Consider the following 26,389-nt stretch of genomic DNA (forward strand, 5'->3'; position numbering starts at 1 on the left):
TTTTTTTTTAAGTTTATTTTTGAGAGGGGGGGGGGTGGAATGTTCACACTAGTGGGGAAGCAGCAGAGAGAGAAGGAGAGAGAAATCCCAAGCAGGAGATTTGAGCGGGGCTCAAACCCATGAACCGTGAGATCATGACCTGAGCCAAAGTTGGGTACTTAACCAACTGAACCATCCAGGTACCCCAACTTTAAAATCTTCTGATGGAGCGTATCAGAAACTACTTTATAATACTAACTGCAGTGTGGTATCTTGGATTGGATCCTGCAATAGGAAAAGGAACAGCTAGTGGAATTCTAATAATGTGGAGTTCAGTTCATAGAAAAGTACTAATGTTAGTTTCCTAATTATGCCAAATGTGTCATGGTAGTGTGTAGTATAAGATGTTAACAACCAGGGAAACTGGATGAGGGTACATGGGAACTTTTCTGTAAACCTAAAATTATCCTATAGTCAAAAGTTCATTTGAAAAGTTATTTTGCGATAATTGAATACTTAAAAATGAATTATTCTTCATTTGAAAGAGTCCTGAGACCTTGTTACCCTAGTTTTTTGTTTGTTTGTTTGTTTTTTAATTTTTTTTTTCAACGTTTATTTATTTTTGGGACAGAGAGAGACAGAGCATGAACGGGGGAGGGGCAGAGAGAGAGGGAGACACAGAATCGGAAACAGGCTCCAGCCTCTGAGCCATCAGCCCAGAGCCTGACGCGGGGCTTGAACTCCCGGACCGCGAGATTGTGACCTGGCTGAAGTCAGACGCTTAACCGACTGCGCCACCCAGGCGCCCCAGCCCTAGTTTTGTCAGTGACAATTTTGTAGGTACAATTTTGTCAATCACTCTTTCTAATTTCAGTTTCTTTTTTGGGAAGATAAGTGGAGGGCTTATATGTTCGAGGTTTGTTTAATTACTTCCAGTCCTACCACCCTCCACATGGCATCTGCCACGTGCTGATAGTCTCTGGAGTGTGTGGTGATGTGGGGGAGCTGCCTGAAGGTAGGGTCAAGGTTGGCCCAGGAGTTTGGGCATAGTTGTGCACATACTTTATCCAACAGCCCTATTTTGGAGGGAGACAGTGAGGCAGGTGTTAGGTCCATTTTAGAGATTGGGATGCTGAGGCCCAGAGAAGATAATCACCTTGCCTGGTGGCATCCCTTGGCTTTTAAGTAGAAGAAGCAGAAACTGGAAATCAAAGATTGTTCTCTTGAGCTGGATGCTCTGCCTCTTGAACCATGAGTCCAGAATAAGAAGAAAGAGCTGCATGGCTGTGGGGGACTGAGTGGAGATAGATGCACCTGCGAAGGAGGAGGCATCTTGTCACTCATGGCTTCCGGCTCCACCAACTTCTCATGTGGACCCTGATGGTGTCCCAGCTCTTTGGACCTGGCTGACCAATTCCAGGAGTTAGTGTTTGCAGCCTCCTCCAGTGACCACACCACCCTCTGATTGCAGTCAAACAAACGTGGACATTTTAAGAAGCTTGGGAGTCTTGTTCATAATCTTAACCTGTCACCCCTTTATGGATTTTGAACCATATGGCTAGATTATCTTTTAAGAAGCATTAATAAAAGTTAATAATCAGAGCAAGGTATTTTAAAGGTTTCATATAAGTAAATGTAAAAATGACAATACTTGTAAAAGCCAGAAAGTAACCCTAAAAATGGTTAGGACCCACAATAAAACAATGTTATAAAATTCTGTCTAGCTGCTGTTGTTTGTTTCTCCTTTATAATTGCAGGGTGAGGTGTGATGCCCTTTTTATAGAAAGCGGTACTCATATCTGCCTTATTTTACAGATGAAGAGACAGCTTGGAAGAGTAAGTGACTTGCCCACAGTCACACAGCTAGTAAGTGGCGGAGCCAGTATTTGAAGCCTGGGAAGCTAGAGCTCCGGCTCTGACATTGCACAGCTTCAGTGGGTACTTCATTACCCTCTGCTCTTTTGCCCTCTGTTCCTTCTCATCTTTCTGCCTGGTCTTTACTGACCTTTCACCTTGAACCTCTTTGCCTACCCGCATTTCCTTGTCTTCCTCCCATAGCCTTGGCCACTGGTGTCACAGTGCTAACTCCCCATCTCACCTGCCCACAGCTGTGTCCTTGTGACTGTCCTCCAGGCAGCCTCAGGCTTGGCCTGTCAGGAGCTGAAAGCATCCCCTGCTGGCCTGATCCTGTACTTTTGGCCTCGGTTCTTAGCTGTTGCTAGTGGTATTGTTGTCATCATCACCACCACCACCCTTCTCCTACCCCACCCCCATTTCTGAGCATCATGCACTCTGCTGAGCACTAGGTGTGCAATAGCTTAGTGAACCCTAACAGTAAACCTTTTGTTTTTTTAATTTTTTTTTAAGTGTTTGTTTATTTTTGAGAGATACACGGAGCACAGGTGGGGGAGGGGCAGAGAGACAGAGACACAGAATCTGAGGCAGACTCCAGGCTCTGAGCTGTCAGCACAGAGCCTGACGTGGGGCTCGAACTCACGAGCCATGAGATCATGCCCTTAGCCGAAGTCGAGTCGGACGCTTAACCCGCTAAGCCACCCAGGCGCCCCTTGAGTATTCTTTAATGAGACCCATTAATGATAAGCTGTGTGCTTTTGTGAGCTCTTGTGGGGGTTCAAGCAGGTGTCAGAGCTTTGCCCACACTGAGCTAGCCTGAGGGAAGAACTGGAGCAAATCTCTAATGCCTGAGCCTTAGTGGCAGTCTCCTTTTGGAGTGCCTCAGACTTAGAGGCTGCTTTCCTGCAGGAGTTTATTTGGTGTTAATACTTCCCTTGCGACTTTAAAATCCCTTCATGTCTTATCTGTGCTTGTGAGGGTTAGGTACAGCCCACTGTCACCTCATTTTACACATGGGAAACTGGCCCCAGGAGGGTTGTGAAGAGACCTCATCTTGATTTCTTACGTGGGGATAATAAAACTGACCTCGGAGGATTGTTAATTGGGCCCAGGGAAGCAAAGTTTAGGTCATTTGTTTTTTTTAATTTTCAAGTTGTGGTTAAAAAAAACACATAAAATGTACCATCTTAACCATTTTTAAGTGTAGAGTACAGTAGTGTTAACTAAATGCACCCTACTGGGTAACAGATCTTGAACTTTTTCATCTTGCAAAACTGGAACTCCTTACCCACTAACCAACAACTTCCCTTTTCCTTCTCACCTCAGCCCCTGGTGTTGTATTTTCTAAGAGTTTGACTACTTTAGAAACCTCATATCATGCAGTATTTGTCTTTTTGTGATTGGTTTATTTCACTTGGCATAATGTCTTCAAGGTTCATCCATGTTGTGGCATGACAGTTTCCTTTTTTAAGGCTGAATAATATTGGATTGTATGACTATACCACATTTTCTTTATCCATTCATCTGTAAGTCATTTAGGTTGCTTCTGCCTCTTGACTACTGTAAATAATGCTGCGATGAACATGGGTGTACAAGTATCTCTTTGAGATCCTGTTTTCAGTTCTTTTGGATACATATCCAGAAGTGGGATTGTGGATCATATGGTAATTCTGTTTTTAATGTGGAACCATACTATTTTCCGTGGTTATTGCACCATTTTACAACCCTACCAGTAGTATACAAGGCTTCCAATTTTTCTGTATTCTTGCCAACGCTTGTTATTTTCTTTTCTTTCTTTGTTTAATTTTCGAGAGAGCACGTGCGTGTCCAAGCAGGGGAGAAGGATGGGGGGGTGGGGGTGGGGGAGAGTGAATGAATGAATGAGAGAGAAAATCTTAAGCAGGCTGCATGCTCAGCATGGAGCCCAACATGGGGCTCGATTCCATGACCCTGGGATCATGACCTGAACTGAAATCAAGAGTTGGACACTTAACTGACTGAGCCACCCACATGTCCCAGCACTTATTTTCTATTGATTTATTTTTTGATAGTAGCCATCCTAAAGGGTATGGAGTAATATCTTGTTATGGATTTGGATTCCCCTAATGATTAGTGATGTTGAACATCTTGTCATAATCTTGTTGGCCATTTGTATATTTTCTTTGGAGAAATGTCTAATTCAAGTCCTTTGACCATTTTTAAATTGGATTACTTGTCTTTGTTGAATTGTAAGAGTTCTTTATATATGCTGGATACTAATCCCTTATCAGATACATGATTTGCAGATTGTTTTTCCCATTCTGTAAGGTTGCCTTTTTACTTTATTTCTTTAAGTTTGATGTAGTTTTGTCTACTCTTGCTTTTGTTGTCTGTGCTTTTGTATCTTATCTAAGAAATCGTTTCTAAATCTCATGCTGTAAAGCTTTTGTCTTGTATTTTCTTCTAAGGGTTTTATTGTTTTAGGTTCTACATTGATCCATTTTGATTTATTTTTTGTATATAGTGTTAGGTAAGAGTCTAACTTCATTCTTTTGTATATGGATATTTTCTCAGCAATATTTGTTGAAAAGATTGTCCTCTCCTCATTGAATGGTTTCAGGACCCTTGTCAAAAATCATTTGGCTGTATATGTGTGGGTTTATTTCGGAGCTCTTTATTCTGTATCATTGGCCTATATATCTGTGTTTATGCCAATAACACACTGTTTTGATTATTGTAGTTTTGTAATATGTTTGGAAATCAGGAAGTGTGAGACCTTCAGCTTTGTTTTTCTTCTTCAAGATTGTTTTGGCCATTTGGGGTAATTTGAGATTCCATATTAATTTTAAGATAGATTTTTCTATTTTGGCAAAAAATATCATTGGCATTTTGATAAAGAATGCATTGAATCTGTAGATTGCTTGGGTCATATTGGCATCTTAAATTTTCCATTCCATGAACAAGGAACAAGGGATGTCTTTCCATTATTTGTGTTCTCTTTAATTTCATCAGTGTTTTGTAGTTTTTGTATATTGGTATTTCATCTCTTTTGTTTAAGTTTATTCCTAAGTATTTTGTTATTTTCGATGCTCTTGTAAGAGGTATTTTTTTTTTAATTTCCTTTTCAAGTTGTTCATTGTTAGCGTATAGAAATACAACTGATTTTAGTGTGTTGATTTTTTTGTCCTACTGCTCTGCTGAATTTATTCTAACAGTTCTTTTTGTGTGTGGAATCTTTTTTTTTTTTTAATTTTTTTAATGTTTATTTTATTTTTGAGAGAGAGAGAAAGACAGTATGAGTAGGGGAGGGGCAGAGAGAGAGGGAGACACAAAATCTGAAGCAGGCTTCAGGCTTGGAACTGTCAGCACAGAGTCCGACCCAGGGCTTGATCACATGAACTGTGAGATTATGACCTTAGCTGAAATCAGATGCTTAACTGACTGAGCCAACCAGTCACCCCTTTGGTGGAATCTTTAGACATAACAGATCATGCCATCTGCAAACATATGTAATTTTACTTTTTCCTTTCCAATTTGAATGTCTTTTATTTCTTTTTCTTACCTAATTGCACTAGCTAGGACTTCTAGTGCTTTCTTGCATAGAAGATTGAACTTCATGAGAAACTGCCAGATGTTTTTTTCAGAGTGGTTATGCTATCTTACATACTTACCAGTATTGTGTAAGAGTTCCAGTTGCTCTATAATCTCAGCAACATTTTATGTTGTCAGACTTTTAAAGTTTAGCCTTTCTATTTTGTGGTTCCTATAGTGGTTTTAATTGCCTTTCCCTGTGAATGATGATGTTGAACACTTTTTCACGTCCTTGTTAGCCATTCATGTATCTTCTTTTGAGAAGTGTCTGTTCAAATCTTTTTTTTTTTTTTTTTTTAATTTTTATTTATGAGAGAGACAGAGCACAAACAGGGGAGGGGCGGAGAGAGCGAGAGGGAGACACAGAATCTGAAGCAGGCTCCAGATGTATATACATGTAATGTATATACATTATATATATTTAATAGTTATATACAATTTATTGAATTGTAGGAGTTCTTTGTATACTCCAGATAAAGTTTTTAGACAGATGTGTTGCAAGTATTTTCTCTTGGTCAGTGACTTACCCATTCTCTTGCTCCACTATAGTTTTTTCTTTTGTGTTTATTTTTATTCTTGCTTAACTGTACTTTTGTTTATTTTATTATTTTTGTAAGTTTATTTATTTTTGAGAGAGAGAGCACGAGCAGGGGAGAGTCAGAGGGGTGGGGGAGAGAGAGAATCCCAAGCAGGCTTTGCACTATCAGCATGGAGCCCGATGCAGGGCTTGAACTCACGAACTGCGAGATCGTGACCTGAGCCAAAATCAAGAGTTGGATGTGTTTAACCGACTGAACCACCCAGACACCCCTGCTTAACTGTACTTTTAAAAGAATCTGGGTTTTCTAATTTAGTACACTAAAACTCTTCTTTTTGGTATATCATTCTTTGAGCTTTGACAAGTGTGTAGGGTCATGGAAGCAATCTCACACTGAAGATGCAGAGCACAGTTTATCACCCCCAAATTCCCACATGCTGCCACTTTATACTTAGCACCGCTCTTTATATTGAGGTTTCCACCTGGAAACCACTGGTTGTTTGATGAATTTCAGTTTATAACATTGTTTTCTTTTATAGGTCATGCTTTTAGAGATGTATGTAAGCATTTTGCCTAACCCAGGTTCACAAAAATTTTATTTTTTCTGCTAAGAAGTTTTATAGTGTTAGATTTTACATGTAAGTCTTTGGTCTGCTTTAATTTCTATATCCTACGTAAGGAATGGGTCAAGGTTCCATTTCTGTTATGTGAATGTCTGGTTTTTCCATCACTTGTGGACAGATTCTTTTTTCCATTGAATTGTCTTTGCACCTTTGTCGAAAATCAATTGGCCAGGGGTGCCCAGGTGGCTCATTTGGTTGAGTAACTAACTTCGTCTCAGGTCATGATCTCGCAGTTTGTGAGTTTGAGCCCACATTGGGTTTGCTGCTGTCCGCACATAGCCCACTTTGTTTCATCTGTCTCCCTCCCTTTCTGCCCCTCCCCTGTTTACGCTGCCTCACTCTCAAAAATAAAAAAATAAACATTAACAAAAAATCAGTTGGCCACATTTGTGTGGGTCTGTCTCTAGGCTCTGTATTTTGTTCCATTGATCTATGTATCTTTACTGAGCTTTTGATCAAATAAGTTTTAAATTTTAAAGTTTTCAGTTTTTTCTTTTACGGTTCACTCTGTTTCTCGAAGAACTGCTACCCCAAGGTAATAACGATTTTCTGCTTCATTACTAGACTTTGAGCTCTGTGAAGGCAGAGACCTTGTATTTCTTTCTTATTCTGCTCTTCTTGCTTGCATCTAGCACAGCACCTGGCCCCTAGGAGGCACAAGGCTGTGCTAACAGGTTTGTCTTAAGAATTTAAATATAATAATATAGAGGGTGCCTGGATGGCTTAGTTAAGTATCTGACCCTTGGTTTCAGCTCAGGTCATGATCCCAGAGTTGTGGGATCATGGGCTCTGGGCTGATAGCATAGGGCCTGCTTGGGATTCTCTCTCCTTCTCTCTCCCTGCCCCTCACCTGCTTGCGCTCCCAGGTGTGTGTACCCGCATGTTGGCGCTCTCTCTCTCTCTCTCTCTCTAACTTAATAATAATAATAATAATAATGTATTCGAGGCATTTGATACACTGCCTGACACATGCAAAATGAACATATAAGAATCTGATTTTGCTTCAGCTGTTTCTCTTGAAATGAACTGGTTGTGCTATGGTTGTCATCAAAATGTGGTGTGAGTGGTGGATGAAACTGCCAGTAAATGTTACATCAGAGGCAAGATAGCTATTACTCCAGCCCTATCCCACCCTCTTGTCCCGGTCTTATTCCCACATTTAAACTTTCCCCCACCCCCACCTCCATTTTAAAATATAGACTGCAGATTGCTGTTCTTTGCTTCAAAGTGTTGTTCATTTAATAGAGATGCCTGGTGAATCTGTCTGTCTGTCCTCTTTCAGTTTATCCAGTCCTATGCTTTTCCTTTGGTCTCCCCCTCCTCTTCTAAGATAACTTACTTTATTTTTTTTTAAATTTTTTTTAATGTTTATTTTCGAGACAGAGAGAGAGACAGAGCATGAACAGGGGAGGGGCAGAGAGAGAGGGAGACACAGAATCGGAAACAGACTCCAGGCTCTGAGCTGTCAGCACAGAGCCCGACGCAGGGCTCGAACTCACGGACTGCGAGATCGTGACCTGAGCCGAAGTCGGACGCTTAACCAACCAAGCCACCCAGGCACCCCTAAGATAACTTACTTCAAGCAGTGCCTTCCTCCCCAAACATCCACCTAAGGAGAAGCTGGAGGACAAGACAAGGCAGGTGGGCCAGTGTGCCAGTTGGGCAGTGTCTGAGGATAGAAAATAAGTCACTTCATCTCCTGGATGTAGAAAATGCTTGTGACTTATAAAAGATAAATATTGAAGTTTGTCACTATACTGGCGTGGTGTTCTCTGGCATCAACCTTGTGACTCCTTGGCTGATAGGAAAAAGCGACTTCCCCTGTGCTTGGCAGCCCTTCTTCTCCTGTTGGCTCTCACAGCAGAGCTGGGTCACCTGCCTGCCCCTGCCAGGGAGCTGACTCTCACGTGGAGGGCTAACTGAGGGTGATTCTCAGTGATTCTCCTCCTGCCCCAGGGCTATTTGGAAATGGTTTGGTGGTCACATGTCTGGGGAGCTACTGGCATTTGGGAAGGAATATCAGAGAATTTTGGTTGTGTTTCGACACCACAATATTTTGGTACATGCTGGCCCTGCGGTCCCTATCCAGCAATCAGACACTCCTTGTCCCTGGGGGTTTGTATTGCTGACCTCCATGGAGGCAAGGTGTTTTATAAATCTGTGTTTTCTGTCTTAACAAAGAGAAAATGGGTCAGAGTCAGAAAGTTTGGACCCAGCCCTCTGAGGATGGATGGGTTAGCCACGCCCAGATCAGAATGCAGGGCATCCTATTTGGGGTGGCTGTGATTCCCCACCTGAGTCCTGATTCCCACTTAGCCAAGTTGGCTTTGAGATAGAGATCTGCATGAAAGAGCCATAGCCTGGTTCCTGGTTCCTGTTTTGCTGCTGTCAAGTTGCCATAGGACATGGAGCCAGGCAGGTCAGCCCTTTCGTGAAGTGAGCTGAGCAGATTAGATGGGTTTTCCAATAAATATAGCAGTCTCTGTCCTTCCTAATTTAAATTTTACTAGTAAAACTTCCTTACTGTAGTTTTCACGAACCACACACATACCATTCCCTCTTGGACACTAGGCCCTCGTGTGAGAATCACAGGGCCAGCTAGTGTCTGAGCTCCTTGCAGTGCGGCATTCAGATGCTGTGTCCTTCCTGCTGCAATCCTGATGCCTGCCAGAGCCGAGGGGTTCCCAGGCCTCCCATTAACAGCAGCCTTACCTGGGCTTCACCGCTGAGCTCAGTGGCAGGCTGTGTTGTGCAAAGTCCCTAGTCCCAACTCCCTGTTCGCATCCTCCCTTTCCCCAGATAGGTTCCTCTAAAGCATTTGCCCCTTCAGGGGGCCTCAGAATCGCTCCGAGGGGCAGGATATGTGAAAGAAACTGTTCAGCAACCAAGAGCTGCCACGTTGTGCCAGGAAGCAGGGAGGTTACAGGCAATCTCTCTGGGGCCATGAAGTGACAGCCACTTCGAGGGCCAGTGGGGTTGCAGGGGGATCTATAGGAACTGCTGAGCCAGGGATCCCAAGAACCTGAATAGAGGGGTCATTGGAGGAAGGCTAGAGGTGGCCCTTTGCCTCATGAAAGTGCAAATGGCATTTAGAACTCTGTAGGGAAGGCAAGGAGTTTGTAATATAATCACAGTTTATTCTAGAATGATCTCCTGGGGACCATTCTGAATGCTTGGAAATGCTGTCCTCGTCTCCTAGATCTGCCGTCCCAGATCCGTTCTCTGTCTTGCTGCTGATCAGTGTTCCGATGAAGGTCTCCACTGCTTGCAGCATCCATTCCTGGAGCCATAGTGCATCCCGTGAAGCTAGATTGCCCCATAGTACCTTTTGGTCTTGATCTCCTGCTGGGACCCAGCCGAGCCGAGGGCCCCTTTCCTGCTTTGGTGGCACCTGTCCAGGCTGCACCCTTGGCCTGTAGGCCTTCTCCATGGCCCCTGACTGTTCACGTGCTGCCTATCCAGAGGCCTCATTAAAACCCTTTATTCTTCCCCTCTTCAGGACACAGGTGACTTCTTCAGAAGGCCCTCTTAGCAGGAGTGCCCTGTGTTTTGTATTTTTTGTGATCTGTGTTGTCAGCAGTAGTCTCCGTCCCCTCCTGAAGGTGTCCGGAGCAGACATGCCTGGCTGGCCCAAGTTCCAGCCAGGGAACACCAAGTTCCTGACGTGGTGCTGGACAGGACCCAGTGTCCCAGAGGAACCGTTCTAGAGCTGTCCTGTCACTTGCATGGCAGGGCCTAGCCAGTCCTTATTTCAGATCCTCTTCCCTCTGCTGCTGATGTGTAGTGTGGTCCTGGCTAAATATCCCTGTCTTGGTCCTGTCCTGGGTAGGGGTGGAATGACACCCAGGGGACAGCCCCTCTGGAAGCACCTGTTGGCTCTTTCCGAGGAAGAATGTCAGAGTTACCTGACAGAGGCTGCACTGCCCACCTGGGGGTGGGCTTGCTGGGAGGCTGGGGCCTCCTGGTCCCCAGGCAGGTGCTCCAGCAGGGCAGGGAGGGTTGCATCTGAGGATGCCCCTCTGCTCTGCACACCATTGGAGCAGGCTGTGGGCAGTGGGAGGAGATGGATGGAATTCTCTCCTGGCTGGAAATTTTTGATTTCCTGAGTGACACGGCTGTGGACACGTGTGCTTCCGTTGTACCCGGTGTTCCTCTGTTTCTCTGTGGGCAGATGTAGAGGAGAAACCAATTCCAAACAATTAAAGCCACATACTAAATTTCACACGGTAATTTGAGACAGCTCAGCTTACATAATTTAAAATGAGGCCAAGGCTTGCTGACAAAGAAGAAATTGAATCCAGAGAAAGAATCTGTATTGCAGAGGCATCTAAATTTCTATAGGGCACTAATCCTGTAATTCCCAAATGTTGTAGACTTTAAAGCAGTAGCTCTCCAAATGTGGCCAGGAGTCTCTGGGGTCCCTAGGAGGTCAAAACCATTTTCATAATAATAGCAAGGTGTCATTTGCCTCTTACACCAGTGTGCAGTTTCCAGAGGCCGCTTGACATGTGATTGATGGCTAATGGGTTACATACTTGGGATTCTCTCTCTCTCTCTCTTTAATTTTTTTTTTTTAACATTTATTTATTTTTGAGACAGAGAGAGAGAGCATGAACAGGGGAGGGTCAGAGAAAGAGGGAGACACAGAACCTGAAACAGGCTCCAGGCTCTGAGCTGTCAGCACAGAGCCCGTGGGGCTTGAACCCATGGACCGTGAGATCATAACCTGAGCCGAAGTCGGACGCTTAACCAACTGAGCCACCCAGGCGCCCCCCCCCTCTCTTTTTTAATGTTTGTTTATTTTTGAGAGAAAGAGAGACAGAGTATGAGCGGGGAGGTGCAGAGAGAGACGGAGACAAAGAATCCCAAGCAGGCTCCAGGCTCTGAGCTGTCAGCGCAGAGTCTGATATGGGGCTCGAGCTCACAGACTGTGAGATCATGACCTGAGCTGAAGACGGACACTTAACTGACTGAGGCACCCAGGCGCCCCTCTCTCTCTCCTTTTTTTAAAGGATTTTTTTGGGGGCACCTGGGTGACTCGGTTAAGTGCTGACTTTGGGTCAGGTCATGATCTCACACAGTTTGTGGGCTTGAGCCCAACATCGGGCTCTGTGCTGACAGCTCAGAGCCTGGAGCCTGCTTCTGATCCTGTGTCTCCCTCTCTGTGCCACTCCCTTGCTCACGCTCTGTCTCTCTCTCAAAAATAAAATAAACATTAATTTTTTTAAAATTTTAATGTTTATTTTTGAGAGAGAGAGAGGCAGAACGTGAGTGGGGGAGGGACACAGAAGGAGACACAGGATCTCCAGCAGGCTCCAGGCTCTGAGCTGTAAGCACAGAGCCTGATGCGGAACTCGAACTCACGAACCACGAGATCATGACCTGAGCTGAAGTCGGATGTTCAACCGACTGAGCCACCCGGGCACTCCTAAAATAAACATTTAAATAACACAAAAATAAAAGATTTTTTTAAAGCTGTGGTAAAATGCACATAGCATAAAATTTACCACTCTAACCGTTTTTACGTGTATGCTTTGGTGGCATTAAATACATTGACAGTGTTGTACCAGTCTCACCACTGTCCATCTCCAGAATTCTTTTCATCATCCCAACTGAATGGATACTGAAACTCCGTACCCGTTAAACAATAGCTCTCCATTCTCCCCTCCTCCCAGCCCCTGGTAACCTCTGTTCTTTTCTGTGTCTGAATTTGACTTCTCTAGGCACCTTATATAAGTGGAATCATAGATTGGGGCACCTGGGTGGCTCGGTTGGTTGAGTGCCCGACTTTGGCTCAGGTCATGATCTTATGGTTTGTGAGTTCGAGCCCTGCCTCGGGCTCTGTGCTGACAGCTCGGAGCCTGGAGCCTGCTTCAGATTCTGTCTCTCCTTTCTCTGCTCCTCCCCCACTCATGCTCGCTTTCTCTCTCTCCCTCTCTCTCTCTCTCTCTCTCTCTCTCAATCTCTCAAAAATAAATAAACATTAAAAAAATGTTTTTAAGAAGGGTGGAATCATAGAATATTTGGCCTTTTGTGTCTGGCTTGTTTCACTGAGCATAATGTCCTCAAGGTTCATTCATGTTGTAGTACACATCATGGGGCGCCTGGGTGGCGCAGTCGGTTAAGTGTCCGACTTCAGCCAGGTCACGATCTCGCGGTCCGTGAGTTCGAGCCCCGCGTCGGGCTCTGGGCTGATGGCTCAGAGCCTGGAGCCTGTTTCCGATTCTGTGTCTCCCTCTCTTTCTGCTCCTCCCCTGTTCATGCTCTGTCTCTCTCTGTCCCAAAAATAAATAAACGTTGAAAAAAAAAATGTAGTACACATCAGGATTTCCTTACTTTTTATGACCTGATAATATTCCATTGAACAGATACACTACAGCTTGTTTATGCATTCATCTGTTGGTGAATGCTTGGGTTGTTTCCACTTCTTGGCTATTGTGACTAATGCTGCCATGAGCATCAGTGTACATCAGTGTCTGTCTCCCTGCCTTCACTTCTTTTGGGCATAGAGCTAGGAGTGAAATTGCTGGCTCATATGTGTTTTAACCTTTTTGAGTGTATGCTTGGGAACCTTGTGTTTACAAAATTTCTCAGTTTTGATGCACCTGGGTGACTCGGTTGAGCGTTCAACTCTTTATCTCGACCCAGGTAATAAGATTAGGCTGCATCAGGCTCTGGGCTGACCACCTGGAGCCTGCTTGGGGTTCTCTTTCTCTGCCCCTCCCCCACTCGTGTGCACTCTGTCTCAAATAAATAAACATACAAAAAAACCAAAATTTCTCAGTTTCAATTTCTAATACAGTAAACGTTGGTGGATATAATCCTCCTACACCAAAGGTCTTTGGGGTCCTCAGAAATTTTAAGCATTAAAGGAGTTTGAGAATGAAAACATTTGAGAACTGCTTAATGAGAAAGAAGTGCTTATTTTGGTACTGTGGCCTTTGCACCTACATGGTTAGGGCATAGCTTATTCTGAAAAGTGTCAACAATCCATTGGCTAAGAAGAACTTGTCTGTGTCTCCCATTTTATAGCCAGAATACAGGCATTACAAGAGAAAGCTGGGGGCAGGACCTTGGCAAAAGCCAGTAGTGGGAAGAGGGGGTGACTATTTTTGAGCAACTTCAGATTTGGCAGAAATTGTGCTGGCTGCTTTACAAAGGGACTTGAGAGGATAGCGAGGAAGAAAAGGAGAAGGAATGTTGATCTGTAGCTAGAGTTATGCCAGTGAGACCCATTAGAATCCACAGCCGACCTACCAAGCAACTGTGTGTCAGTCCCCACCATACGAGGCAAGCTCTGTCATGTCCTGGGTCTACCTGCTTTGTTTACCACTCTGGCCCAGGAGAGTTGCCTGGCACAAAGTGGCGCTTGGTAAATATTTTTGAAATGAGTGATTCACATGTATTAACCAGTGACTCACCCATTGGATTGCTGTCTGAAGAGCCCCTGCACTACAGGTGAATCAGGAAGGGAGAGAACCTTCCCCACAGATATCTGGGAACTGATGACACTTTGTTACCAACTTAAAGAATTGAGGAAGAAGATCTTTGAGCAGTTCAGTTCATCTGACATTTAGTGAGTGTCCCACAGAGCTGGGTGTTGGGTATTGGGTGGAAAGTAAAGATTTATCCTCTAGGACAGGGTTTGGCAAAAACTCTGTAGCTGGCTGGTCTTTTTTTTTTTTTTTTTTTTTTTTTTTTAATATTTATTTTTGACACACACACACACACACACACACACACACACACACACCCCTCAAGCAGGGGAGGGGCAGAGAGAGAGAGGGAGACACAGAATCTGAAGCAAGTTCCAGGCTCTGAGCTCCAAGCTGTCAGCATAGAGCCCATTGTGGGGCTTGAACTTGTGAACCTCGAGAGCATGACCTGAGCCAAAGTCGGATGCTTAATGGACTGAGCCATCCAGGTGCCCTTGTAGCTGGCTGCTTTTTTAAAAAACCTGTTTCTGCGTGTATCAACGGTTCATTCTTTTATATTGCTGAGTTAAGTAGTCTGGTTTGTGGCTATACTGCAGTTTGTTTATCCATTCACTTACTTTGGACATTTGGGTTTCCAGTTTTGGGATATTACAGATAAAATTACTCTTAAAAATTTTTTTTAATGTTTATTTTTTTTATTTTTATTTTTTTTTAAAAGCTCTTTATTTTTTTTTATTTTTTTTTTTTCAACGTTTATTTATTTTGGGGACAGAGAGAGACAGAGCATGAACGGGGGAGGGGCAGAGAGAGAGGGAGACACAGAATTGGAAACAGGCTCCAGGCTCTGAGCCATCAGCCCAGAGCCTGATGCGGGGCTTGAACTCCCGGACCGCGAGATCGTGACCTGGCTGAAGTCAGACGCTTAACCGACTGCGCCACCCAGGCGCCCCTAATGTTTATTTTTGAGAGAGGGAGAGACAGTGAGAATGGGGCAGGAGCAGAGAGAGAAGGAGACATAGAATTTGAAGCAGGCTCCAGGCTCTGAGCTGTCAGCACAGAACCCGACATGGGGCTCAAACTCACAAACCATGAGATCATGACCTGAGTCGAAGTTGGGAGCTTAACCGACCAAGCCACCAGGCACCCCAAATAAAATTACTCTTTGTGTAGATGTGTAACTTGAGTAAATGCCTGGAAGTGGAATGACTAGGTCATATGATGGGTGTATATTCAGCTTTCTACAAATGGTCAAATTGTTTCCTTTTTTTTAATTTAGTTTTTAAATTTAGTTTTTAGTAGTGTCTACACTCAATATAGGGCTCGAATCCTCATGATCTGAGATCAAGAATTGCCTGCTTTTTTGACTGAGCCAGCCAAATGCCCCTGTCAAATTGTTTTCCAAAGTAGGTGTACAATTTTGCATTCCCACTAGCAATGTAGCAGCGTTCCAATTACTTCACATACTTGTGAATACTTGGTATCATCATTCTTTTTAATTTTAGCTATTTTAATAAGTAGGTAATGGTATCTCATGGTTTTAATTTGTATTTCCTTAATGACTAATGATGAGCATCTTTCATGTGCTTTTTTGCCATCTGTGTACCTTCTTCGGTTAAATGTCCTTTAAAATATTTTGCCACTTTGAAATTGCGTGGGTTTTCTTATTAGTGAAATTTGAGAGTTCTTTATATATTCTGGATACAAGCCCTTTATAAGATAGTTGATATACATGTGTTTCCTCGCATTATGTGACTTGTTTTTTCATTCTCTTAACAGTGTTTTTGAAGAAGAAAAGTTCTCAATTTTGGTGAAGTCTAATTTATCAACTTTTTCTTTTATAGGTCGTACTTTGGCAGTCTGAATCGAAGAAATCTTTGCTGAACTCCAGTTCACAAAGATTTTCTCCGATGTTTTCTCATCAAAGTTTTATAGGTTTGCGTCTGTGATCTGTTCTTTTTAATAATTTTTTTGAATGTTTATTTTTGAGAAAGAGAGAGGGAGAGACATAGTACGAGCCGGGGAGGAGCAGAGAGGGAGACACATATAATCTGAATCAGGCTCCAGGCTCCAAGTTGTCAGTACAGAGCCTGATGTGGGGCTTGAACTCAAGTGCTGTGAGATCATGACCTGAGCTGAAGTTGGGTGCTTAACCGACTGAGCCACCCAGGCACCCCACATCTGTGATCTATTTTGAGTTAGATTTTGGTACAAGGAATGGATCGAAATTCTTTCATTCTTCCTTCTCTATTTTTTGATGGATGGATATCCAGGACCATTTGTTGAAAAGACTGTTCCTTCCCTAGGAAATTGCCTTGATACTATACCTTCATTGTAAATCACTTATCCACTTATGTGGGCCTATTTCTGGACTCTATTATGGTTCCATTGATCTTGATGCCTGTCTTTGATGCTTATGGCACACTGTCATGTTTACTGTACCTTTACAGTAAGTCTTGGAATCAGATAGTGTAAGTCCTCCAACTTTGTTCTTCCTTTTCAAAGTTGTCTTGGGTATTTTAAGTCCTTTGTATTTTCATGTGAATTTTAGAGTCAGTTTGTCAATTTCTAGAAAAACCTGCTGGAATATTGATTTGTATTGCATTGAATCTGTAGATGGATGTAGGGAGAATTGACCTTAACAACGTTGAATCTGTTGATCCATGAATACTTCATATGTCCCCATGGGTTTAGGTCTTTAAAAAATTTCTCTTAACAATATTCTGTAATGTTCAACATATAGGACTTGTACATCTGTCATTAGATTTATCCCATGGGATAAATACTGCTTTCCCATTTTTTTGTTTTGTTTTTTGTTGTTTTTTGTTTTTCGATGCTGTCATTAAGGTAATTTTAAGTATTTTAATTTCTGGAACGGTTTGTATAGAATTGGTCTTATTTCTTCCTTAAGTCTGTAGTAGAATTTTCCAGTGAAGCCATCTGGGCCTGGAATTGCTTTGGGTGAAGGTTTTAACTAAAAATTCAGTTTCTTATGTGGCTCTAAGGTTATTCAGGTTATTGATTTCTTTTTGAGTGAGCTTTGGCAGTTTGTGCCTTTCAAGGAATTTGTTCATTTCATCTAAATTATCAAACTTACTGATATAGAATTGTTGGTACTATTGCCTTATTATTCTCTCACTCCTTATTATCCTTTTTAATATTTCTGTAATCATAGTGATGACACCTTTCTTCTGATAGTGGTATTTTGTGTTCTTAATTTTTTTCCTGGTTAGTCTGACTAGAGATTTATTAATGTTATTAATCTTCTAAAAACATAGCTTTTGTTTTCCTTATTTTCTCTAATATTCTGTTTTATATATTCCACTCTAATCTTCATTATTCCTTTTCTGCTATTTACTTTGGGTTTCATTTGCTATGCTAATTTCTTAAAAAGCTGGGGATACTGATTTGAGACCTTTTTTCTTTTCTGATAAGAGTTTAATGCAGTGCATTTGCCTCTGAGAACTGTTTTAGTTGCATTCCACAAATTTTCATTGATTTAAAATGTTTTCTTATTCCCTTTTCATTTCTTCTTTTACCCATAGGCTATTTAGTAGGGTGTCAGTTGTTTCCATACAGTTGAGGGATTTTCCAGATTATCTGTCTGTCATTGATTTGTAATTTAATTCGGTTGTAGTCAAACAACATTGAATCGTTATAAATTTATTGGCAACTTGTTTTATGGCTCATAATGTTATCTATTGTAAATGTTGTAAATGCTTATGAAAAAAATGTGTATTCTGTTGTCATTGGCTGGAGAGTTCTGTAAATGTTGGTTAGTGTTGTTTAGGTTGTCTATATCCTTGCCAATTTCCTGTCTGCTTCCTCTATCAGTTATTGAGAGAGGGGATGGAAAATTAGTTGTGAATTTGTCTCTTAGTTATAGCAGTTTTCCCTTCATATTTTAAAGCTCTGCTATAGAGGCATAAACATTTAGGATTATTTTATCTTTTGTCATTATTCAATGACCTTATTTATTCCTGGTAATATTATTTGCTCTGAAGTCTACTTTGTGTGATACTAATTTGGCTACTCCAGCTTTCTTTTGATCAGTGTTAGCATGGTATATCTTTTCCATTCTTTAATTTTCCCCTATTTGTGTCTTACTTAAAGAGGGTTTCATTTAGACCATATGTAATTGGGTCTTGGGAATTTTTTTTTTTTTAATTTATGGGACAAATTCTGCTTTTTAACTGGGGTGTTTGGATCAGCTCATCTGTTTGATTAGGCAAAATTAATTAAAATCTGCCATTTTGTTATTTTCTATTTGTACCACTTGTTTCCTTTTTCTTTCTGCCTTCTTTTGGATTGAGTATTTGTATTCAGTTTTGTCTTCTTTGTTGGCTTATTTGTTAAAATTCTTGTGCAAGTTTAGTGGTATTCATCTTTAACTTTCTGCAGTTGACCTTCACGTGACAGACTGCTTTTTCTGTAGCATAAGCCTTGAAATGGTATGCTTCTGCTTTTCCCTTCCCAGCTTTCGTGTTGCTGTCAAAGGTCTACTTCCATTTTTGCTTTAAGTAATTCTAGGGTGTCTGCTTTTTTTGTTTTCAGAACTTAAAAGTGTCGCTCCAGGGGTGCCTGGGTGGCTCAGTCAGTTGAGCGTCCGACTTCGGCTCAGGTCATGATCTCATGGTCTGTGGGTTTGAGCCCTGCATCGGGCTCTGTGCTGCGAGCCTGGAGCCTGCTTTGGATTCTGTCTCCTTCTCTCTCTGCCCCTCCCTACTTGTGCTCTGTCTCTCAAAAATAAATAAATATAAAAAAAAAAAGTTTAAAAAGTGTTGCTCCACTGTCTTCCAGCTTGTATGGTTTCTTTTTTTTATGAGGCTTTTTTTTTAATTTTTTTTTTTTTTAACGTTTATTTATTTTTGAGACAGAGAGAGACAGAGCATGAACAGGGGAGGGTCAGAGAGAGAGGGAGATACAGAATCTGAAACAGGCTCCAGGCTCTGAGCAGTCAGCACAGAGCCCGACGCGGGGCTCGAACTCATAGACTGCGAGATCGTGACCTGAGCCGAAGTCAGATGCTTAACCGACCGAGCCACCCAGGCGCCCCTAGCTTGTATGGTTTCTAATGAGAAATCTGCCATCGTCTTTGTTTTCCTGTGCTGACTATGTCTTTTTCCTCTGGTTTCTCTCTCTCTCTCTCTCTCTCTCTCTTTAATGTTTTATTTATTTTTGAGAGAGCATGAGCAGGGGAGGCAGAGAGAGAGAGGGAGACAGGGGATCCAAAGCAGGCTCCACACTGACATTGGCGAGCCCGATGTGGGGCTTGAACTCACAAACCATGCTCTTGTGACCTGAGCCGAAGTTGGACTGAGCCACACAGGCACCCCGAAAGAGTATCTTAAGCTGGCTTCCATGCTCAGCATGGGATCATGCTCACCACCCTGGGATTGTGACCTGGACTGAATTCAGGAGTTGGACTCTTAACCAGTTGAGCCATCCAGGCATCCCTCTCTGGCTACTCAAGATTTTCTCTTTATCACTGGTTTTAAGCAATTTAATCGTAATTTGCCTTAGACTAGTCTTCTTTCTATTTCTTCTGTTTGGGGTTCACTGACTGACGTGGATTTATGGGTTTTCATCACATTGGGAAGTTTTTTGCCATTGTTTCTTAAAATATTTGTCTGTTGGGGGCGCCTGGGTGGCGCAGTCGGTTAAGCGTCCGACTTCAGCCAGGTCACTATCTCGCGGTCCGTGAGTTCGAGCCCTGCGTCACGCTCTGGGCTGATGGCTCAGAGCCTGGAGCCTGTTTCCAATTCTGTGTCTCCCTCTCTCTCTGCCCCTCCCCCGTTCATGCTCTGTCTCTCTCTGTCCCAAAAATAAATAAAAAACGTTGAAAAAAAAGAAAAATTAAAAAAAAAAAAAAAAGAAAATTAAAAAAAAAATATTTGTCTGTTGTTCGTCTCCCCCTCCCCCTGCTCCGTCCATGTGTCCCACAGCTCACAGTTCATTTTTTCCAGCCTTTTTCCCCCCTGTGTTTTATTTATTTATTTTTTCAATATATGAAGTTTATTGTCAAGTTGGTTTCCATACAACACCCAGTGCTCATCCCAAAAGGTGCCCTCCTCAATACCCACACCCACCCTCCCCTCCCTCCCACCCCCCATCAACCCTCAGTGTGTTCTCAGTTTTTAAGAGTCTCTTATGCTTTGGCTCTCTCCCACTCTAACCTCTTTTTTTTTTTTTTCCTTCCCCTCCCCCATGGGTTTCTGTTAAGTTTCTCCGGATCCACATAAGAGTGAAACCATATGGTACCTGTCTTTCTCTGTATGGCTTATTTCACTTAGCATAACACTCTCTAGTTCCATCCATGTTGCTACAAAGGGCCATATTTCATTCTTTCTCATTGCCACGTAGTACTCCGTTGTGTATATAAACCACAATTTTGTTATCCATTCATCAGTTGATGGACATTTAGGCTCTTTCCATAATTTGGCTATTGTTGAGAGTGCTGCTATAAACATTGGGGTACAAGTGCCTCTATGCATCAGTACTCCTGTATCCCTTGGGTAAATTCCTAGCAGTGCTATTGCTGGGTCATAGGGTAGGTCTATTTTTAATTTTCTGAGGAACCTCCACACTGTTTTCCAGAGCGGCTGCACCAATTTGCATTCCCACCAACAGTGCAAGAGGGTTCCCGTTTCTCCACATCCTCTCCAGCATCTATAGTCTCCTGATTTGTTCATTCTGGCCACTCTGACTGGCGTGAGATGATATCTGAGTGTGGTTTTGATTTGTATTTCCCTGATGAGGAGCGACGTTGAGCATCTTTCCATGTGCCTGTTGGCCATCCGGATGTCTCCTTTAGAGAAGTGTCTATTCATGTTTTCTGCCCTTTTCTTCACTGGGTTATTTGTTTTTCGGGCGTGGAGTTTGGTGAGCTCTTCATAGATTTTGGATACTAGCCCTTTGTCCGATATGTCATTTGCAAATATTTTTTCCCATTCCGTTGGTTGCCTTTTCGTTTTGTTGGTTGTTTCCTTTGCTGTGCAGAAGCTTTTTATCTTCATAAGGTCCCAGTAGTTCATTTTTGCTTTTAATTTCCTTGCCTTTGGGGATGTGTCAAGTAAGAGATTGCTACGGCTGAGGCCAGAGAGGTCTTTTCCTGCTTTCTCCTCTAGGGTTCGGATGGTTTTGTGTCTCACATTCAGGTCCTTTATCCATTTTGAGTTTGTTCTCACCATGTAAATGGTGTGAGAAAGTGGTCTAGTTTCAATCTTCTGCATGTTGCTGTCCAGTTTTCCCAGCACCATTTGTTAAAGAGACTGTCTTTTTTCCATTGGATATTCTTTCCTGCTTTGTCAAAGATTAGTTGGCCATACGTTTGTGGGTCTAGTTCTGGGGTTTCTATTCTATTCCATTGGTCTATGTCTCTGTTTTTGTGCCATCCCCCCTGTGTTTTAATTTAGAGTTTTTATTGTTGTCTTCAAGTCACTCATCTTTTCCTATGTAAAACTGAATCTGTTCATGCTAGGCCTTGTAGTTTTCATCTCTAGACAGTGGGTTTGATTCTTTCTTAAAATCTTCCATATATACTTAACGTGTTTGATTTTTCCTCTAGCTTCTTGAGCACTTGTAACTTGGTTTTAACTTTAATGTCCTTGTGTACCCTATCATTTGTACCATTTCTGAGTCAGTTTGATTGAATTCTTTAAATTTTGGTCATAATTTTCTGTTTCTTTGTATGTCTGGTAATTTTTTTATTGAATGCCAGACTTTGTGAATCTTGCCTTTTTTGGTTGTTGCCTATTTTTGCATTCCTATAAATATTCTTGAGCTTTGTTCTAGGATGTTACTTGGAAACAACTTGATCCTTTCAGCTCTTGCTTTTAATCATTGTTAGGCTGCATTTAGTCTGGAGTTAATTTTTCTCCACTAACGAGACAGGACTCATCTGAATAAATTTACTTAATGCCCTACAGGTTATGAGCTTTTCCACTCTGGCTCCTGAGAACGTATACCATTTGTGGTCCTGCTGAACTGCAATTGTTGTTTCCCTGTTATCCTATAAGGTAGTTTTCTCTCCAACCTGGGGTAGTTTCTTCACACCACACACTGATCAAGTACTCTGCTTCATTCCCCGAGGGATTCCTCTCTGGATCTCTGGAATTTAAAAAAATATATATTTTTAATGTTTATTTATTTTTGAGAGAGAGAGAGACAGATCGTGAGCAGGGGAGAGGCAGAGAGAGATGGAGACACACAATCCGAAGTAGGCTCCGGGGTCTGAGCTGTCAGCACAGAGCTGGATGCGGGGCTCGAACTCACGAGTTGTGAGATCATGGTCAGATGCTTAACCAACTGAGGCACCTAGGTGCCCCTGGATCTTTGCAGTCTTAACATCTGTGCATCTCTCTCCGGGACTTTTTGGAGCTGTTCTATGATTGCTTTTCCCAATTTTAGGCTGCATCCACTCACCTCCAAGAGTCTTCTGCACCCGTCCCCCACCCACCCCCAACCCCCCTCCCCCAACCTGCCCTGGAGTCCCTCTTCCTGCTTTGTAGCCTGGAAATGTTCTTGAGGCAGTAAGGCTCACCTCATATGTTTCCTAACTCAGGGACATTATCCTTTGTTGTTTGATGTCAATGTCTGGAATACTGGTGTTTTATGTTATCCTTTTTCTCCCCCTGGTTGTTTCAAGTGAATAGTTAACTATGCCTATAACTCCATCTTGGCTGAAAGCCTTTACAAAATATATACCATTGTGACTATTTTGTCAGTGTTATATATATATAACAAAGGTTTTCCTTATGGTTAGACGGACTGATCTATCACCAGTGTGTAGTGGCAGGCAGAGAGGAATGAACACTGGATTCCCAGTTCCTTGCCTTGGCCCTAGTTCCATCCCCACCTCAGAGTGGAAGACTCTCAGATGTATGCCTGACCTTGGTGGGGATGTGGGTTGTCCCTCTTTGCAGAGCACTGAAGAGGCTCTCCTGAACATACAGACACTGAGGCACACGATGCCCAACGTGGCTGTCTAGGGGTGGTGGTGAGGGGAGGGGTCAGGCCTAGCTTCCATGTCCTACCTGATTTGCTAGGTTTGTCTTCCTTGGTTAATTAGAGTGATGATTGCCTCTTGTTACTTAGGCCAGTGGTGGGACAGGACTCAGGGATGGGAATAGTTCCTTTTCCTTCCTGGATTTCAATGGAATGATTCCAGGACAAGGAAGACCCCAGAGGGAGCAGATAGAGCTGTGTATTTTCGTTCATAAGTGAGCTTTGTTTGTTTCTTCTTCCTGTGTCATCGGGTTGGTGTGCAAGACCTCATCCCTCATACCTCATGCTTTTCCTTGGTTCTAGCTTTTTCCATATAGCAGCTGTTACCTCCTTTCACAAGTCTGGTTTGAAGGACCAGAGAGTAAATATTTTTGTCTTTGCAGGTCATTTAGTCTCTGTTAGTCATTAGTCACAACTCTGCTGTTGTAGCTCAAAAGCAGCCACAGACCATAGGTATTTGTGGCTGTGTTCCAATAAAACTTTATTTAAAAACCAAGTGGAAAGAGCAGGAGTTGGCCTGTGAGTTGTAGTTTGCCAACCCTGCCTCAGTTCAAGCTTTTACTTTGCTGAAATATTTAATATTTTTGTGTGGTACCTCTATTATAATTGTTTCCAGAAATCACTGCCAGTTCTACCTTGCTTAAAACAGATATCATCATGTTACTTAACTGACTAAATTACCTCTGGCTGTCTACAACATTCTCAGTAAGGGTCAGAGTCTCCACAGTCTGACCTCTTTTATATTTCTGGTCGTTTGTCAGCTCACGACCAGAAATATAAGTCTATTTGGCATATTTTCCTGCCTTGTGATAGTTCCATAAGCCTTAACTTTTTTCTGGAATGTTCTTTTCCTACATTAGATGTGTCCACTGGAATGTTCTTTTCCTACGTCAGGTGTGTCTACTGAAACCGTCAACCTGCCTTGGGAACCCTGTTTACATCCACCTTCTTTAAGAAGGATTCCAGAGCCTGTCAGATGCAGGCAGTTTCTCCTTCCTGCATGCTGTTTGAGCACTCCTGTGGTGCTCCCTACTGATTTGCCCTTTGTCAGAAACCTGTGTGTGTGTGTCTCATCCCTGTTGACCCAGAATTCCTCAGGAGGTGAGAGGTGTGCCCTCTTATGACCTCTGTAGTCTAGTGCAGAGCCTGACTCGGAGCAGAAGTGTCAAGTGTGTATTTGAGGTGGTGCATAAAGATCGATGTCTTGGGGGTGCATTGCTCTGGGGACTTGTGTCACGGGCACAGCTCTTGGCTCCTCCTTGGGGCACGCGTGCAGGCCCCTGAGGAGGTGGGCTGTGGGCAGGCTATGTAGGGCCCACACTCATGGGTCTGAGGGGCGGCAGGACCCAGTGGTGGCAGGCTTGGCTGTCACAGGTCTCCACTGCTGCTGCGGCTTCCTCAATGGCCTCTTGCCCTTTGGTTCCACAGAACTGCGGTGCAACCCAGGGCAGTTTGCCTGTCGCAGTGGTGCCATCCAGTGCATCCCCCTCCCCTGGCAGTGTGACGGCTGGGTAACTTGTGAGGATGAGAGCGACGAAGCCGACTGTCCAGGTGAGTGTGTCGGGCAGGTGGACGCCAGTGGCCCTGCCTCTCCATGACAGCTGTGTGATGGGGGGGGGGGGGGGGGGAGAGGATGACGTCTGCTGCAGCCAGTTCTGTATCCACTCATTGGAAGGTTATGTTGAGCTAACCCTCTCCCCTCTCTCTTTCTCGCTTAAAAAAAAAATTTTTTTTTAATGTTTATTTTTGAGAGAGACAGAGCATGAGCAGGGGCAGAGAGAGGGAGACACAGAATCCAAAGCAGGCTCCAAGCTCTGAGCTGTCAACACAGCTCTTTGTCAGAGAGCTCTGAGCTGTCAACACAGAACCTGATTCAGGGCTCAAACCCATGAACCACAAGATCACGACCTGAACCAAAGTTGGACGCTTAACTGACTGAGCCACTCAGGCACCCCTCTTTCTCTGCTTTTTAAAAATAGATGCCCAACATGGGCAGATCCCAGAACTTGCAAGATGGCAGGGTTGGGGCTGGGATGAGGCAAGAGGGGTGCCAAGGATGTCACATTTCAGAAGGCACTGCTGGCCCTGAGAGCAGTGCCCCTGAAGTGTGGTGCCCTCTTGCCTCCCCCCATGCCTGGCTCTAGAGATAGGTGCCGTTTGAGACTTCGCTAGAATCCTGCGGGTCATTTGAACTGCCTTGGCTCGGCCAGCCCATCCTGCTCACTCAGTCCCTAGTAATCTTTCACTTGGGGGTTTTCTCCTGACAGTGCATGGGCTCCTAAAGATCTATGCAGATGCCACAGAAAGTCTAAATTGTTGGTTCTCCATTTGGTTTCTGTCCCAGCACCTTCAGGGAGTCTGACATACCCATGAGTAACAGTGTTTGCTACATCTCTGGTTCTCTTGGGGGTGGGAGGTGGTAGTGTCTTCCCTGTGCTCATGCGTGTGTGGAAAACACATGCTTCATTTATGCCTTTCTCTTTTCCTGGGATTCTCTTGTTCTATTTTCTTTTTTCTTTTTTCTTTTTTAATTTTTTTTTAAACATTTATTTATTTTTGAGACAGGGAGAGACAGCATGAACGGGGGAGGGTCAGAGAGAGAGGGAGACACAGAATCGGAAACAGGCTCCAGGCTCTGAGCTGTCAGCACAGAGCCCGACGCGGGGCTCGAACTCACGGACCGCGAGATCATGACCTGAGCCGAAGTCCGATGCTTAACCGACTGAGCCACCCAGGCGCCCCTCTTGTTCTATTTTCATGTGGGCAGATCCTACCTGTCCTTCAGGGCTTGGCTCAGATGATACCACAGCAAGCAGGCATCTCTGAGCCTTCTGCCTGGAGGTTTGCTTCTGCCAGCACCTGCTCCTTCCCTGTGACAGCATCTAGAACCCCACTGGTAATTCCTTTCTAAGTGTTTATTTATTTATTTTGAGAGAGAGAGAGAGAGAGAGAGAGAAAGAGTGCACGCACTTGCCCATGCGAAAACAGAGGAGGGGCAAAGAGAGCAGGAGAGTGAGAATCCCAAGCAGGCTCCATGCTCAGCACGGAGCCCGATGCGGGGCTTGATCTCACAACTGCGAGATTGTGACCTGAGCCAAAATCAAAGAGCCAGACGCTTAACCAACTGAGCCACCCAAGAGCCCCAAACCATGGGTAATTCTCACCATTATCTGTACCCATGCTTGATCTTTCCTTCTAGACCTCCCTGAGAACAGGAGACCTGTCCTCCTTCTAAGTGTGACCTGGCCTAGAGCAGAAGTCCTTTTTAACATTCAGTAAATAGAAGGAGTGTTATAATTCCTGTAAGTCAGCTACTGAAGGAAAACCAATTAACTCCAACCAGGGAGATCCAGTAGGGTATCAAATAGGTGACACTTGAGCTGGGG

At 43.4% G+C, this 26,389-nt stretch overlaps 1 protein-coding gene across 7 annotated transcripts in view; it reads left to right on the top strand.

The window, feature by feature from the left end:
• Positions 1–26,389, top strand: part of DGCR2 (DiGeorge syndrome critical region gene 2) — a 100,306-nt gene that overhangs the window by 11,445 nt on the left and 62,472 nt on the right. For 4 of the 7 annotated variants that reach the window (XM_047826588.1, XM_047826590.1, XM_047826589.1 and 1 more), the window contains exon 2: positions 24,432–24,554. The exons of the other annotated variants lie outside the window; for them this stretch is intronic. In XM_047826588.1, the coding sequence (XP_047682544.1) occupies positions 24,432–24,554 (123 nt within the window). The remainder of the gene's footprint in view (positions 1–24,431; positions 24,555–26,389) is intronic. 7 annotated transcript variants of the gene reach the window in all.

This window comes from Prionailurus viverrinus, chromosome D3 (assembly GCF_022837055.1).
Source record: "Prionailurus viverrinus isolate Anna chromosome D3, UM_Priviv_1.0, whole genome shotgun sequence".
In the NCBI taxonomy this organism is placed as follows: domain Eukaryota; kingdom Metazoa; phylum Chordata; class Mammalia; order Carnivora; family Felidae; genus Prionailurus; species Prionailurus viverrinus.